The following is a 16,169-nucleotide window of genomic DNA, read 5'->3' as shown; positions in this document are numbered from 1 at the left end:
CCAATCCAACTGCCGAGGAAGAAGTGGAAGCACATGGCTGGGGTGAAAATGGGGACAGGACTGGCCCTTTCAGCAACCGTTTCCATTTTGGTCACCTTATCCCTTGTATCACATTGCACCCTTAATGCGAAGACACGCGATACAGCTGAGCCTGGTGGCCTCCTCAGGACTTCCTAACCTGTCTGAAAATGATCTCAGCAAAGAACACACAGCTTTACAGTTCTCTGCCCTGTTAGTGAGTTGAGAAAACTCATTGGGCAGCGAGACATATGTCTTTCACTGGGGAAAGGGACTGGACTAGGCAGGCAAGACCAAGAGGAAACCAGGGAGGGGATGGTGGAAGAGGAGGAGGGAACACGCTTGTTTCTTCCAGTAGCAATTAGAGCAGCTCAGCTACGACATCTAACCAGAACTGAAGCCTCCATACTTTGTTACTAGCTTAAAGTCAGGAGTAATTAATATTTGTTTTCAGAACTATAGTTAAAACGCAAATGATACTCATACAGAATCTTGGGGATGTGAAATTATATGTAATATCCTTTGGGGAATGCTGACAGAGAAGTTAAGATCCACAGTTAAAAAAATGAAGTGTAAAATACATATAGTTTTGATAGCACCTAAACTATTACCCAGACAGCTTAGGACCAAGAAGTAGGGAGATATTCTGATGCCTGAGTTCCCCCCACCATCTGCATCCCTTTTCCATGTGGGACACATCTCCCTCCAACGTGGGACTATTGCAGACATCAGTATGGCAGATCTGCAGTTTTTCCTCCGAGGTGGCAGCAGCAGCGGGTGATGGTTGGCTGCGTTCAAGCCTAGCAGGTACTCCTTACAGAGGAACGGCTAAGCAGCTGTCCCTCTTGCCCTTCCCCACTTACTGTCCTCGGAATTTCCAGATGAGCACCCAAAACTGGTCGGAGAGGTTCTGAAAGACTGTATCAGACTAAGAAATAGGATTAAAAGTTTTCAGTTCCTAGTTGCCCAGTCAGTCTTTCTTGCTTGCTACATCCCCAAGAAACAGACTGTATTGCCAGTGCCTCCAAAGGAAGCTTCCTCTCAGTAAAAAGACCAGGGGCAAAAAGGACAAATATAAAAACGATGGCCATAGACAGCCTCTGCAGGTGAAGAAATGAGATGATGGAGAGACCAAGCAAAACACACTAATAATAGAAGATGTGGTTAGTGATAACAGTTCTGCCTCTGAGACTCTTTGGAGTTGGAAGTAGTTTTGCTTTTCTTGAACCCCTGTCCCCACTGCCAGTCTCTAGAAAGCTGTAATATTTTCAGCAATGTTTATCTTTCCTTTTTTTTTTTTTCCTGCCACAGTCTGCCATCTACATAGAAGCTGTATTTCAAACCCTGCTCTGCCATGTATGGGAGAACTGTACTGACCATGCAAAAGGTGTGGATAGCAGCAAGTTTGCTGCACCTGTGCTCATCCCCTTGCTGTTCTGAGAGGTAAAATTCCATCATGTCAATAGACACATCTTTCTTTTTAACGACTAATTTTTCATGAAGTTGGACATGATGGTGCAGAACATATATCCCTGAACCCAACTCTCCAACAGTGAACTTTCCCCTTATCCCATTAAATTAATTTACTAACGAAATGTGCACCAGAGCAACTTACACAAGATGCACATTAAAATACATCTCTATTGAATTATTCTGCAGTTCTCCATCCACGGGCCAGATGCTGCTATTCTTACTCATTTGGGTAAATAATTTACCCTTCGAGTGGTTTCATTGACTGCAATTCATCTTCCTGCTACGGAATTGCAAGTAGCCTGAGGTAACCATCCATACAAGGGAAAGAAAATGAATCTGGTCCTTTTTCATCATATCTGACAGTAAACCTGAATCAGATATCCTTATTACGTTGGGCTGTACTTTACAATGTGCATTTTCCCATTAAAAACTGTGATGGTGAGATGTTATCAAGTGGGAGCCAAGAGAGAAAAAAGTGAATGCGGTGGTCTAAACAGAGACAGTGAACATCTGCATCTGGACTGAGGAAAGGATGCCAGGATCTTGCTTGCTGCACAGAAACAAACATCTGGGTCTTTGACCCCTTAGAAACATTAATAAAGTCAAGTATATTAGAGGCTGTCACATGGAGCTGATCCTCCTCAGAGAGGGACATAGAAAGATGCTCTCTCTGCCAGAAGGCAGGGAGACAATCTATCGTCCCCAGCACCCTTGCACCCAGTACACCCTGCCCTGGTTCGGCAATGTAATTCAATGGGGCCGCTCCGCTACCTGCCTGGGGAGCCCAGACACGGGGGTGCCGGGCAGGGGCCAGCCCGCATCCCCCCGGCCGGGTGATGCCTGCGGTGGGCAGCGCAGCCCCGGGGCAGGGAGCGGGCAGGGGAGGCTGTGGAAGCTGCTGGAAAATCAAGGGGTGACCCACCATGGGGGAGGGCTAGGGGGTGCGTTAGTGAATGGGCACCTGAATCGCTTCGTCCTCTTCCTCTTTCAGCCCCGGGCGGGCAAAAACCGGAGAAGTTACTCCAGAATAAACACACACCCCCCCCCCCCCCCATTAGACGGGAGGCGAAGCTTTCACCAGAAGGAGCCGTCCATCTCCAGGCTGCTGCTTTCAAAGCGTCGGGCAGCCGCCTGGGTGGGGAAGGGTTCCCACAGCAGCCTCCATCACCCTTCAAAACCCCTTTTATTCTCGGGTGAGAAACTCGGAGGGGGAAGGAAGGGGGGCGCGGGCAGAAGCCGCCAAGTGACTGCAGGGGCAGGGGCCGCTTGGCACAAGGGAGAGCAGACAAAAGCCGGCGGAACTACGTGGCTTAAATTCAAAAGGGGCGCTCCGGGCTCCGTAAGGGCAGCACCGGCCCGAGGAGGGGGCGGCGGCGGGGGCGGGAGCGGGGCCGGGGCCGCGGCGGCGGCGGGCAGCCCGGCGGCGGACGGGGCGGGGGGTGTGTGTGTGGGGGGGAAGTCCCCACGCCCCGGGGCCCGGAGCGGCGGCGGCGGGGGGGCGGCAGCGGCGGGGCGGGGGGCGTTTGGCGATGGGCGCCGGCGGGGAGCGGGACAAGCGTGCGAGGGGGGGAGCGCGGCGCCCACCGCCGCCACCGCCGCTCGCTCGGGGCCGCAGCGGCTGAAGCGGCCGCCCGAACCCAGCCCGGGCGCGACGATGAGGGGCATCCCGGGCTTAAAGAGGCTGCGGCTCAAAATCTGGCGGCGATGCACCCTGGTGCTCCTGCTCCTCCTCCTCTGGGCTGCCTGCTGGGTGGTGGTGAGCGCCTTGCTGTTCCTCCTCCACAGGAGCGTCTTCTCCGAGCGCTGCACGGACGAGAAAAGCCACCGGATCCTGGCGAGGCTGGTACGTGCCCCGGCGGGACGCGGGGCATCCCCCGGGGGCTGCCCGGCCTGACAAGGCGCCGGGAGTCCCTCAGGGCTGCGAGGAGCCGAGCACCCGCTTTCGGCCGCGCCGCCGGGGCGCTCCTGCCCGGCTCCGTCCCGCCGGAGGTGCCGCATCACCGGCCCGTCCCCGGTGCGACCGGGCGGGCGGCTGCCGGCGGCCCCGGGGCTGCCCCGGCGGGCAGGCGGCTGCCTCCCTCCCTTCCCGGGGCGAGGGCAGGTGCAGGCAGCGGGCCGGCTCCGGCGTGGGGTGCGGGTACGGGTGCGCTTCCCAAGCGCTTTGCAAAGGGCAGCTCGGCATCCCGCCCGCTCCGAAGCGGGGGAAACCTTCCTCCGGTTTTGTTTTTTTTATTTATTTAGCCGAAAAGGTGATTGTACAAAAGTCGTCTTTCAGAAACGCTACGCAGGTTGTAACGCCTCCTTTACGTCCGGCGGGGGCTGGCATTTAAGATGCAGTTATTAAAAATTCAAGAAAGGATTTGTGAATATTCATTAAAATCTCCCTTAAAAACTAAAAATAAAAGAAACAGCTTAGAATCGTGTAGGAAACACTTCGACAAGAGGAACAGCGTGGGTTAATGCTTTGAGTTTAATTTTGTTTCTTGATTAAGGTATTTAAATAATCTATTACTGCCAGCAAAAACTGATCATAGATTTTCCCTAAATTCTGTATAATCAAGGAAGAGAAACTATAGGCAGTGGTCCTGACAGCGTGTTTTTAGTGGCAGCGAGATCCAGTTCCTTTACCCCAGCAGTCAGCTTGAAGTACAGCTGAGCTCAGGATCGCAGCTGAAGGAATAAATCCTGCCTGCTCCTTACGTGGCTGGGAAGAGCCCAAAGGTATGGAGGTGCAAGGAGCCGCCAAGCTCAGGGAGGTCCAGGCCCTTGCCATCGCCCTTGCCAGGAAACAGATGGACAGAGACTTGTTGCTGCTCTTCAGTTTGGAGAGCATTAGGCATGACTTCAAAAGCCCAGGCAGGGATTGGGTTGCTGGCACAAGCTTGGAAAGTTGTCGCTATCTCTGTGTGATAGTTCAGTTTCAGATCCTCCTTCCAGAGGAAGAGTAGCTGAGATTGCTGTGCTCATTGTTTCCACAGGTGAATCCTCATCTCTTTCCTTAGGTCAGGCTCCAATAGTATCGTTAAAGTTTGTAAGTGCCAGTTTTCCCAGATGACATTAGAAAGGCATCGTCCTTCCAGTGGAACAATTAGAAAATGAGCTCACCTTCATCAGCCCTGAAGTAAGTCTTTATGCATCCGAGCATAGCATGAGTTCTGCAGTTATGGAAAGTGCAATTGATCTATGAAACAAATAATCTGATAGCTCAAGTCTCATGCCCTTTATTAAGCAAAATTTGACTTCCAAGAAAAAATATTCTTCTGTCATACTTTCCGTATGAAATAAGATGAGCTATTTTAAGTAAGTGGGTGAAAATTGCATGGTTGTATACCCTTGCAAGCGATATTTCTGAAGGTTTATTTCCTTCTGAGTAAAATGTACATCTGTGTAGGTGTGTACAGCACTGGGAAGCCTGAAGTAGCACCGGGCATTTTGCAGAGACCAGCTTTAACTCTCCAAAAAACCACTTACTCTTTCCTAACACTGGTCTCATCTTCATTTACGCTGAACACACTAAATCGTAGTGATCAATTTCTGTTTTCTCTGGAGAAATTAATAAATTTTGATGCCTCCCAAACCCTTGCTCAGGATCACATTTACATAGGGGAAGTACTTGTTAACAAGGCAGGACTCAGTCTCAGGCTTGGTCTACACAAAGTGATGGTGGTACAGTAAGTTATTTCAATTTCTATAAATCCTTAGTGGGGTTTATGTTAAACATTTACATGAATTTAAATCCAACTTTTTAAACTTATCTTGATAAGTGTAGTAAGGATATTAAAATTTATGTAGCCAATTTTAAACAGAAACAGGTGAGCAAGTCCAAACCATGCTTGTGCTTGCATTTTTGTGTAGTATAGCTGTTATTCTAGAAGGCTTTTGGCTTAGCATCACTTTCATATTTTAGTTTAAAAAATCTGGCACTTAGTGGCATTCAAAGGGTGCTCATTAGGTAGATTTAAAACTATCTATCTCATTGACAGATCTCAAAATGCAGTCATTAAGACAGGGATGGCAGTGTGGAGGACCATTTCTGGAAGATTTCTTTGCGGAATTGATTCTTCTTTTTATCAGCAGCCATCACGGTGACATGAAATCTTGTACAGTAAAGTTTGCAGTCAGTACAAAGGTTCCTGGGTTGGTAAATAATAAACAGACCATCTTTTCATTGCAGGATAATCTGAATCAGCTGGTTAAATGTTTTCAGTCTACCAAAATGTGTTTTAATACAGTAAAATGCAAGTTAGTACACTGGGGAGCACAAGAGTACAAGCTATGCCAATAGGATGGAAGACTATCTTGTAAAACTGTATGACTTTGGAAAGAACATCGGGGTCAAATAATTGCTTCAACATGAACTACCAGTGTAGACTGTGTCTAAAAAGCTGAGATGATAGTCTCTGAATATCTTCAAAAAGGAGAATTAGGGAAGGGCTGTTGGCTTTCTTTGTGGCACTGGACAACAGCGTTCCGTCTGATGTCTGTGCTTCTAAGGATGGCGGAGGAGAAAATGGAGAGAAGAAACAGGGAGGGAATAAAAACACAAAAATCATCCGGGGGCTGAAAAAATAAGGATTATAGTGGGAGAGCTGGGGGGCTAAGCTTACTTAGTGTACTATGCTTGAGGCAAAACATAAAACACTAAAAGTTGGAATAATGGGGGGGGCGGGTAGTGAGGATGTGAAGGTGCAGTTGGTCTCTGTTGACTGTCCAGGTTATAATGAACAGGAAACTGAGGAGATTTTTAAAGCTGTTGAGCAACTCACAACTCACTACGTTCTGTGAGTAGAGAGAGAGAGAGATCTTGAAAATTGTACAAACTTCTTGATTGCTTATTTGAGGAAGCCTTTTTGAAATTTTTGCTTGCATTGGTGACCAGCAGATAATATTACTTCTGGAAGGCTGATCTGTGTTTCATCATTGTGAGACCAGGAACTCCTTGGTCACGTCCTCTTTCACAGATCCCGGTTTGCAAAACACTGTGCAAATTCAGTGTTAGAAGAATCCGATTCAGAGACTGTTTGTGAGATACTAGGTTAATAATCAGAGATTTCGGGGTTCAACTGGAACAGCGGACAAGTCCTAAACTGCAGCCACATTCAAAAATGACCCATCTCCTGTGTCTGGGAAATGTGAGACTGTTTTTTCCACAACTACTTTTTCTCATTGATGCCATTAAGAATGACGTAATGGCAACACAAGAAAATAAGCTGCATGTTCACATGTTTGACTGCAGGTCTTCTGGGTATGTGTTCTTTCAAGATGCAAGAGGTCCATGCATATGGACCATCTAAGAGCGAACTTGATGGACCACAGTAAAGTTGTCCACAGGGGCAAGTGTTCACCCATGTGGACCCAATTGCAGGAGTAAGTCCTATATTCTCTTACTGTAGCAAAAGCAGAGTTAGGTTGTGGTCTTCTCAATAGGAGAGCAATGATTTTAAATGTGATTATACTTATGCTCCAAAGAAACGCCCCCCCCCCCCAAATTCCTTCTGTTTGTAATCTTCTTGCTAAGATCTGTTAGAGTTCCGCATGGTGAGAACTGCTAAACTACTTCCTTTAAGAAAATTACATTTCCTACTTAAAAAGGGAAAATAAATTTGTGTTACATTAATAGAAGTAGATTTCCAAAAGGAAGATCATTGATCTGTGTGCTCTGAAGTCTGCGGACAGCCCACTGAGTCTGCTTGACCATCCTGACGTGGATGTGGATGCAGACGTGTGTGTTTCACACATGTACATTGCCCTGGACTCGGGGTCAGGATGTTCATGCCAGAATTTGCCTACCTGGCTGCTGGCATTGAATGTTCTCATTTGGGCTGGGAGAACATAAGAGTATAAATAAATTTTATGCCTGTCTGAACTGACATCAGTGGGCTGTTTTAGTCAATTTATCACCATTCCAGGATTTTGGACTTAATCCTGCACCCATTCCCCAGTGTGTTGTTTAAGGTTGGACTCTGAACGTTGCCCGGCATCAGAATGTGTTCCTCTGGTGCACACCTCAGAGACTGTCCTAAGAAAATACATCTCTTGAATTTTATGATCGTGTTTCTTGTGTATGCAACAGCAAGTCACAAATGAAGTGGGGGTCAGGGAGCTGTTGCAATTACTCCACATGCAGGGGGAGCTGCCAGCTTGTATAAATGAAGGTTCAAATGCCAGAAAGCAATGAAGAAGGCTGACACTGTCGAGCTGCCTCCCAGATGTTTGGCTTTCTACACCACTACAGTCTATTCCCCTTTCACCAGAGACCTCTGAGCATCCCCTCTACTGATTCGCCCAAAGCAGTCCCTGCAGCTGCACTTCTGAATGCCCACAGGAATATATTGACTGCCTACACTTTTGGAAATGATGGTATGGAAACAATTATGGGTTGAGGGAAGAACTGGTGAGGGAATCCTTGTATTTCTTGTATGAATTTGCAGTGACCACTTAACTATCAAGCAGCAGTTCCCATGTTTCCATGGGCTGAATTTTTTCCATTTAAAAAAAAAAAAAGTATTTAAGCAATTCATATTAAAATGTCAGTCCTGATAGTTACATATAAAACCTCAAAAAGTCATTTTGTCCTACAGCATTTACATATTTAAAAACTCTGAAAGTTCTTGGTCCGAGAGGCATTGAGCACAACCTGTGTGTTTCCTGGTAGGGCAGAAGGAGGTTCTTACAGCTTCATTCAGGGCATGTTGAGTGCCAGGCTGAAACACGCAGGGTTGTGGAAGGTCCCAGCAATTCAGCCACCTAGGGATTTTCCTGTAGTTTAAGTGAGGATGTCTAAGTTATGCTGCCCTGAACCTTCCAGAGCAGTCCTGCATAACGCTGGAAGTTCTCTCCTGTGCCTTAAAGTGTTACAGCCCAGAATCTCACATAGTGCAGCCAAGTGTGTTCAAAGCTTGTCTTACTGAATTCATATGTGGCAAGAACTTAAGAGTAACAGGTCATATAGTCCATTTCCCTGCCCCCCAAAAGCCTGTCCTTTACCATCCCAGGAATCCCTGTTTGAAGCAAGACTACCCCCTAGTAAAAGGTCCCTAGAGGCTTCTGAAAAACAATTGAATAACCCAGCGGTTGTAGGTTGTGGTACCATGACTGCTGCAAGCCTCTTGAGCTTAGGACTGTTGCTGATTCTTTGCCTTTCTTCTACGTGGACCATGGGTGTATGGTCCTGCATTCAATATTCTGCTCTTTCACTCCAGTGTCTTGACTACAGCAGCGGAGCCCTGACTGGCGACCTCTGTGAGGACCTGTGTGTGGCACGGAAGCTGGTGTACAAACACTGCCTTTACTATGACAGAGGTAAGAAGGTCATCCAGGCTGACTGGAGAGGCCAGCCCATCATCCTGAAATCCAAAAAGGAAATCTTCTCCAGCTACCAGCATCTCAGCATGCTAGAGGAGGTGGAAACACAGGATATTCCCGAAACAGAGCTTCTGCTGATGGTAGCCTTGGAGGTCAAAAATGTCCTGGGGCTAGAACTGTCTAACAACACCATGAGGCCCCTGTGGACAAGGAAGAAAGGACCACGTTGGAAAGCACAGGTGGCCAGCATGTGGTCCTTGCTCCAGCAGGAAGAATATATCTACTTCAGTTTGCTGCAGGACCTCAGCAAACACGTACTACGAATTATTGGCTCTTGTGGACACTTTTATGCTGTGGAGTATCTCACAGCCGGACATGCCTGGCACAAAACTCTTTTTCCCTTGGAAAATGTGGTTGGTCCCTCCCTTTCTGGCCACAGAGGCAGGGTGAGAGCCATCATTGACATTGCACTCAGCTTTCTGGACATGGTGCAGCATTTTGATAATGATTTCTCTCACCGGCTTCACCTGTGTGACATCAAACCAGAAAACTTTGCTATCAGGCACGATCTCACGGTAAGTTGGGTCTTTGGGATGGTGTTGCAGCAATTTGAGGTCAAATTCTAGTCTGAAAATGGCTGTGTTGAAATGATACTTCCCTCCTTGTACAGCTTTTGGCCAAGTTTTTGCAAAACCAATGCATTTACAAGTGACAGGGGAGCTTCTCTACTGCTTTTCATCTCTGTAATGTGTGCAGCCATGTTTCAGAGAGCTAGATCCTGCTGCTTGTTTGGAGAACTCTTTGCTCAGTTCTGATTTGTTTCACCTCCTCAAAGGCACTGGCACCAAGAGGGTCTTTTGGGTGTGGTGAGGGATACCTCCTGAAAGGCAAGGAGATCTCAAAAGCTGTAAAGAAAGCTGTAATTTGAGTCATGGCAACTACTTTTGGTAGTGATGCTGAAAGAAAAAACTTGTTTGAATTTGAAAGCTAAGGCTGAATTCTCTGACCTGGCACAAGGGGAACTCCCCACATCCAAACACGTACATCTTTGTGCTTTAGTGTTCAGCTTCTCTGCTCTGGAAACGATCCAAGGACAGTGACATGAGACTCCCTGGTACTGTTACCATTTGATTTTTTTTGTTCAGCTGTAACTGAGACCTGAATAGCTATGCACGATTTCTAAGTAGTGATGCAGCTCAGCACCACATTGCTGAATGTATCTTGCATTCATTCTGTGGACGGAAGCCACTGGTTTTGGTGGGAATTGTGCGTACGTACTGGAGGCACTGTGCAGTAAGTGCGTGCTTGGACCAGGCTCACAATTTGCAGCAACACCAAGGGAGTTTCTGCACTCTGAGGGAACATAAAGGATTTTCGGGGACTTGAATGCTATTCTCAGTATTCACTGAGTGTTAATATAACCTTCGCATCTTCAGAGAACTAGGCAAACATTGCCTAACGGTATAACCATTAAGAGCAATTAGAGGGCTTCCCCTTCACCCTTCCCTTCCCTGCCATTGTTTATTCAGGTGCAATACAGCAGCTGAACAGGGAATGGGTGAGGAGCTACAGCAAGAAACTAACACAAGCCTACCAGTATTTAGGCAAAGTGAGGTACGGCAGGATTCCTCAAGGCAGGCTTTGCCCATCTTTTTCACTTACACAGGGCTGTGACTGCGTGTGGCTGAGCGCACACCAGAGCATCTGCTTTACAGCCTACTTACAGGAAAAGAGATTTCATTTAGGAAAAGAGAAAGATTGTTGGATGTGTCTTCCTTTACGAGTCCTCTTGGTGAGGCTTGCTTCTCCAGGATCCTCCCATGACTTCTGGGGTCTAAGGAGACAGCAGTCACCTTCTGGTATAGCAAAGTACTCTGATTTAGTATTTTGTAGAAGAATTCATTTAAAAAAAAAAAAAAGTGAGTTGCCGTTCACACATGGCTCTCCCAGTTACAGCCTGTTGGTATCATCTGCTATGGCCCCACTGGGCTGGGAGACAGGAGATACACACAGTCAGGAAGCTGCAGGGGGTTGGGGAGCGGAGCTAGCTTCTGATCGGTGAAGAAGGAAGGAGAAAAGCAGAAACTCCAGGTGTTTTTATCAACCAGTTCCAGAACAGGGACACAGCAAGGCAGCCTCTTTTTTTGTCCCTCATGTTCGTTCTAAGCGATTTTTTCATTTGTTTCTTGTGCTTTGTACACTCATAATAGTACCACTATTTCTCATCCCAGTAAGGAGACTGCTAATGCCCAAAGACATGTGCCTGGAGTGGAATAGTTTTGCTTTGAGGATTATTTTCAAATGGTGGGGATAAGCCTCCAGCCCTCGCTCCGGCCGTCACGTGCTGTTCCTGCAGCATGGAGGGGACAGATCACTGCCTGGTAGATCGTCCAGGGGAATTTTAAGCTGCCATGGAACTACATAAGGGGCAGAGTTGGAAGGAGGTCTGGGTAAATACACAAGCGCTCCGGGAGAGCTTCCTATTTTACCAGCACCGCAGAGAGAACTAGAGAGATTACAGCACCTTAAACATGACTTTAAATCAGGTCACGAGACAAGTTGGGTCCTTCCTGTGTTTCCTTAGGTACTTTCATCATCAATTACAATCATAACAAACCCCACCAAAATGCAGCTGTTTATAGGTAGAGTGTCACCCAGATCTATCTTCACAGGATCTGGCTGGATGCCCACACATTTTTGTAACAGATAAACTTCAGTGAAACCACTGAACCCTTTGGCAGCCGCACGTTTGGGAACCAGGGCTGTTTTTCCTAGCAGAGCAATCGATCAGATTGTCAAAGGTGCTCAGCGCTGGCAGAGACCCCACCAGGGAGCTGCTGCAGTGACCCTAGCTAGGACTGGGGAAACCCTGCACCGCTTTTACTGTCTCTTCTCCAAAGAAGTGAACAGCAAAACTGCAGAAAGTTTAAGGAAGTTAAAGGAGAAAAGAAAAAAAAAAAAATTGCCTGTCCAAACGTGTGAAATTCCTTAGGCTACATCACCATTATCAAGCTCTCCAAGAAGTTTTAAAATACTTGAGTTTTTAAGCTGTGCCTCATCTCTTTACGATTTTCCCTGGGGAAAAAGAAGTAGAATAAAATGAAGATTAGACCTTGCTCTTTCTTTTGCCTGTGGAAGGTTTATTTGGCCTCCCACCAGACCAGACATCTTTAGTTCCTGGGGTTGATCCAGCTGCCGCTCCAGCCACGCAGTTCAGCTTCCCCTGTTATTTGGGAGGTCAAATCTTAAAAAATGAGACTATCGTTTGAGCCCCAGCCGAAACTAGGACACCAAGTAACTCTGCTTTGCCTGGGTCTTGGCTGTTTCCCTCCATGAAAATGTGTGTCAGCTGCTGCAAGGGAGAGTCTCTGACCCTGACTGTCAAGTATTAAGCGCAGCTCTGAACGTCCGCTGGTTGCTGCATCCATGGCGCTGAAGGCAGGCTGCAGTCACTGTGGTCACCCAGAGTTTGTCTCATGTTAAGCAGCTGCCGTCCCATTACTGGCTTCCTTTCTTTCCCTGTTTGTTGCTGTGATTTTTTCAAGTGAAGTATTCATGGGTGGAACGACACTGGCAGAAACTGAGACTACAGCCCTTGACTCCAAGAATGGTTTCAAACCTAGCACAGGCACAGCTCTGCAGACCTCTGAGCTGCGTATTCACTATTTTGCGAGCCTTGCGTCGAGGCAAGAAAACTGATTGATCCCTTCAGTCCTTGCTTTTTCTGCTGACACCAACTGCTGGCTGGACTCTGTTATGAGCCATATTTCTGGACAAGCAGGACAAGAACCATGCAAAATAAAGGAGTCAAACCATTGCAAACAGGACTGGGCGAAGCCAGACCCAACTTTCAACAACCTCAGGGATCTCTTTCTACAGCTGAAGAGATGCAAACCCACTGAATGCAATGGCAGGTTTGCAGGAGCTGTAGCAGGTGCAGGTACTTCTGTGCATCCCACTGCTCCTCTCCACAACGATAAAGTCAGGGGTTTAGTCTGAATGATGAATCTGAAATGATACTGTGTGGCCTGTGGATAATTTTGCACCATCATATAATTAAAAGGTGGAGATGCCATCTGCATAAGCTGCAACAAGTAGATCGATCTTTAAGTCGATCCTGGTTTAAGGCAAATGAACCCAGTTGGCCCCAAGGACGCGTATTGTCCACAAATAATTTTCCCTTTCCTGGTGTAGTAAGCATTGGCTGGTTTTGTTTAAAAGGTGGTATTCATAAGACTACTGCAGCTCAGTTAAGCGAAATTAAGCCCTTTCATTGTGATCCCAGTTCCCCACTGGCAGATGGTCTTGGCACAACATTTCCAAAGGCAAGCAGCAAAGAATGCTTGCTCAGCCCTGTCCCGCAGGCTGTGCCATGCCAGATCTGATGCTCTGATGATCTGATGATGTTTTGATCCACAGGTGGTGGCCATCGATGTGGATATGGCCTTTTTTGAACCCAAAATGAGGGACATTCTCGAACAGAACTGCACAGGAGATGAAGACTGTAATTTTTTTGATTGCTTTTCAAAATGCAATCTGAAAATCAGAAGATGTGGAGCACAGAGAGCCAATAACAACTTGCAAGTGAGTAGACACAGCTGCTTTATGCATCCATTTCTTTTAAAATCACATTGACTATAAAATGCATGGTATGTACTAGAAGACTGTGAGATGAAGTCAGTCAGGTTTTTAAACGTGACTACAGAAGTCCCTGTTCCATTCGGAAATCCCATCCTGAAGCATGCAAACAGACCCTAATACTCGGTAGCGTTTATTTGCCACGTTTTTGCGTAGCTGTTAGCCCAATGCCTCAGACGTGAGAGGGGAGGAAGTAGGGGCAGGGGATTAGCATTACTGTCCCCACTAATGGGAAAGTCGTGGCTGTCCACGTGTAAGCAGCGGGGGGGTTTGGCTGCGATTCTCCCCTTGCAATGTAGAAGTGTAAGAGCAGGCTGAGAAGAAGAGGGGATGCCTCAGCTAGAGCGTGGCGTTTGCGGATGTCGCTGTTCTATACTTTCCTCTTTGGGTGGCTGGAGGCATTTTGGATTCCAATGACATTTTGCTACAGTCCTAGAGAAGCAGCAGGGCATTAGTTGTAGTCCCTGAAAGACCATAATCTTCTCTTTTTCCTTTCCTCAGGTAATCTGTGACAAAATATTCCGTCGCTGGTTTTCCCCAAATCTCAGAGGACCGTTGGTTTCCTTCCCCCTGCAGCTGCAGCTGCAGAAGGCCGTGCAGGACTGTGCCGAGCCGGGGCACATGGACGCTGCCGGGCACCAGAGGACTCTGAAATCTCTCTCGGAGCTGTACCAGCTGCTTCGGGTCACTCAGCGAGAACTGCAAAGGGCAGAGTAGACACAAAAGGCAGAACTGCAAGGGCCACATCCCAGCCGCTGCTAAGGGACACCGTGTGCCAGGCAGCCTGTGTTTTCTTTCTCTCTCTCTCTTTTCCATCCCTCCCACCCACTGTGTTACATTTACAGTGCAGAGATTGGTTTTCTCCTATGCTAATGAAATTCGTGGCTGCAGGTGCAGCACGTCCTGTTAATATCCTTTGAAGTGTGAAATTGTTTTACATTACCTGGATTCTGTTCTTGCTTATTTTCCGAGCTAGCGCTAGCCCTCTCCATCAGCATTCAGCACATCGTTTGCTTACCGAGAGGAGTCACTGCTCCGATAGCATCTGTCCGAGTGCTGCGGTCAGAGTGAGGGTACGGACGGTGCTTTGAAGAAGAAAAGTGTAAATGCAGTAAAATTAATATCGATAATTAAAATAATGGGTGGGTGGGTGCGGATATATACGTGCATGGTGTTTGTTTCAATTTCTCTGTAGAATGAGATTTTTTAAAGCAAGGACAGTGTTCTGTGTGAAGGAACAACCGCAAATAGGGAAATGTATTGTCACATGAGTGAAGAGCTGCTTTTGTAGAAAGCAGTCCGTTTTGATGTCCCCAAATGCATTTTCTCTGGTGTGTTGCATTACCTGTGCCATAGCTAACTTTCTGGGGAGAAATTATATGAAGGTACTTAGGACTTTTCTAGAGCAAAATAATTATACCCTTGTTGAGTTCCCATGTGGGTGCTCATATTCTGCAGTGGAGAGGTATGAATAATGCCACTGAATTTTCCCATGTGAACAAGCCCTCAAGCACTTGAACATCAGAGCACTTGATAAGAAGCACTCCTTTGCCAGAGAGCAGATGTACCCAGGAATGCCAACAATCTGTCCTTTGCACTGAACAGAACAATATCCAGACCTGGAGTTTTCTTGCACAGTATTTTTTAATGAACAAAAGCCAATTTTTCATAAGAATTAATTATCTTGCAGTCAGTTACATAAATAAAGATCCCTAGATTAACTTAAAATCATTAACTTTTTGCCTTTCAAATGTGTGAAACTATGGCTGGAGAATATTAACACATGGGTGCAGAAGACATTGCATGTATTTAGGCCCAATACTGGACGATATACCCATGAGCTGGTTTTGGCATGAAGATGTTAAAACCCCACAAACAAAGCAACAGCCTGTGACAGCCCTCAGCTCAGAAGGACTCTGCAATATTAAGACTGACAATACTGGTTTGTGGACGTGAGAAACATAACAGCACCTAATCTTTTTCATCTTTATACCCCTCAGCCTTATGACAGCCCTGAAGTCTAAGTGAACACTAATTATACACAAACTTTGCATTTCTGGAGTGGTTGTTTAAAGTGATGTTAAAGACTGTCTGTGACCAGAAAAATGTGAGCTGCTTGGGAGACCTTGACACTTATCCAAAACTAGCTCAAATTTTCATACTAGTGCTAGTGGTTTTTTTTGGTTTTTTTCTATATTTCTTGCAATAAACTACCATAATTTTAAAAATCACGTAAGCCCTTGAGAAACTCTTAGCAGGGCAAGGTCGGCTGCCTTGCCTGGGGCTGTGCTGAAGACAAGCTGCTGCTAAGCCAGAACTACAGCTTGGGAGCTCCTGACCGGTAAAGCTGTGCTCAGTCTGCACTTCTCTTCTAACCAGGAAGGCAGACAATATTTCAATGCTTTAAGATCATCCTTTGCAAAAGTAAGAAGGCAAAGCAGAGTAAGAAGAAATCCCAATTCCAGAACAAGCCCTGTTACAAAATTGTGAAATTGATAAAGGAGAAAATAATTAAGGATAGAATCAGAATATGGTAAAGGGTTGGGGACAGATGAAGTATGAGGTAGAGAGAGGATGAGGAAAAAGAGATGAAGGAGAAATATGAAAAATGAAGTAAAAAATATGGCCCACCTTGTGAAAACATGATTTATGATGTAAGATTGAACAAACTGGCATTTAGTCTGAGGAAGAACAGACTGAAGAGAAGCACAGTAACACTTCTGAAAAACAGAAAA

The 16,169-nt window shown here is 46.6% G+C and overlaps 1 protein-coding gene across 1 annotated transcript; it reads left to right on the top strand.

Annotated features, from left to right (window-relative positions):
* The first annotated feature begins 3,056 nt into the window (after positions 1 to 3,056).
* DIPK1C (divergent protein kinase domain 1C) lies at positions 3,057 to 14,547 on the top strand. Its single transcript, XM_075747108.1, has 4 exons — positions 3,057 to 3,334; positions 8,694 to 9,371; positions 13,216 to 13,380; positions 13,936 to 14,547. Exons 1-4 carry the CDS (start codon positions 3,146 to 3,148, stop codon positions 14,149 to 14,151), a joined length of 1,248 nt encoding a protein of 415 aa, XP_075603223.1. The 5' UTR covers positions 3,057 to 3,145; the 3' UTR covers positions 14,152 to 14,547.
* The last annotated feature ends 1,622 nt before the right edge of the window (positions 14,548 to 16,169 follow it).

This window comes from Balearica regulorum, chromosome 2, assembly GCF_011004875.1.
Source record: "Balearica regulorum gibbericeps isolate bBalReg1 chromosome 2, bBalReg1.pri, whole genome shotgun sequence".
Classification (NCBI taxonomy): Eukaryota; Metazoa; Chordata; class Aves; order Gruiformes; family Gruidae; genus Balearica; species Balearica regulorum.
Note: the sequence above shows the minus strand (reverse complement) of the source record. Positions and strands in the feature narration are given on the sequence as shown.